The sequence below is a fragment of the Priapulus caudatus genome, unplaced genomic scaffold, assembly GCF_000485595.1.
Source record: "Priapulus caudatus unplaced genomic scaffold, Priapulus_caudatus-5.0.1 Scaffold3367, whole genome shotgun sequence".
In the NCBI taxonomy this organism is placed as follows: domain Eukaryota; kingdom Metazoa; phylum Priapulida; class Priapulimorpha; order Priapulimorphida; family Priapulidae; genus Priapulus; species Priapulus caudatus.
The window spans coordinates 11,520-12,824 of NW_014580428.1; the positions used below are offsets into that span (position 1 = coordinate 11,520).

General features: G+C 45.4%; 1 protein-coding gene across 1 annotated transcript in view; it reads left to right on the forward strand.

The window, feature by feature from the left end:
• The window catches only part of LOC106819409 (homeobox protein araucan-like), a gene marked incomplete at both ends in the record, with an annotated part of 12,492 nt that overhangs the window by 6,708 nt on the left and 4,479 nt on the right, over positions 1 to 1,305 (forward strand). The window contains 1 exon segment of the mRNA XM_014824051.1: positions 1,021 to 1,043. Coding sequence (XP_014679537.1) covers positions 1,021 to 1,043 — 23 coding nt within the window.

Sequence of the window (1,305 nt, forward strand, 5' to 3'; positions counted from 1 at the left end):
TTTGAGAATTTCATGGTTTATTAAAACCGTGTCGAGCTGCACGAATCTCGTGTAGCGTGCGGAAGCGGGGTCCGCGTCGCTTGGTGGTTCTATATAGCTCTATATAATATACATGATTCAGCCTGTTCCATACCTCAGTTTCACGCACACAGTCACACACCCTGTAACGTATATAGTAGCTATAGCTCACTCACACACACACACACACACACACACACAACACACACACACATCACCCGCCACACGGCCGCGCCGCGGCACCACCACAACACACACACAGCACAACACATCAACACACACGCACGGCACACACAACACACAACGACGCACGCACACACAACACATTACCACACACACACACACACACACACACACCACAACCACACACACACGCGCGCGCGCACGACACGCACGCAGCATATCAGAGTAAGGCATGTAACATACGGGCCGCGACGCGGGGTTGTCCCCCTTTACCTGCCCATGTGCAAAAAATAATCACGACCTATAAATAATAGATAAAGAGCACAAAACGTCAACCCTGGCATTGCTATACATCAATCTAATGATAATATACGCTGTAATTAATAACCATAATGTAATATTCAATGAATTGTAATCTATTATATTGATGTTTATTTATTAAATTCTGCGTGCGATTTGATGTTAGTGATATCTTAAACACTTGATCGGATTCTAACTGGTACAAACTTTCATTTCATTATTAGTAATTTAAACTAGGCACATTATATATTATATATAATATATATATATAATAAATTATATACATATTTATATAATTTACTACGGTTTTTCCCCAAAGTGGTCCCCACACGATATTTTCATCTGCTTTAAATTGTATGTATATTCTCATGCCCACTTATTTAAATCTGGCTATCGCCCACACACGCACGTATATGACACGCATACACCGGTGTCGGTATGCTGCCCATCATCCTGCGACTACGCATGCAGTCCACTTCCGACGGCGGTATATGACGATACGATTGGTATTGTTTTCAGGGAGCTATGAATAGTGAGGAACGGTGAGGGGGGCCTGGACAGGTGGCATGCCCTATCCTACGACCCCGCCATCGCATGGCGACTACTCCAGCCTACGCCGGCAGGTGAGAGAGAGAGAGATGAGAGAGAGAGAGAGAGAGAGGCAGAGAGAGAGAGAGAGAGAGAGAGACGAGAGAGAGGGGTGCGGAGGGCGTAGGGCCGGGAGAGAGGAAGATGGTGAGGAAGGGCAAAAGGAGAGCAAGTGGAAGTTGAGAAAATTGATAATATGGGAGAGAGCTGAGAATG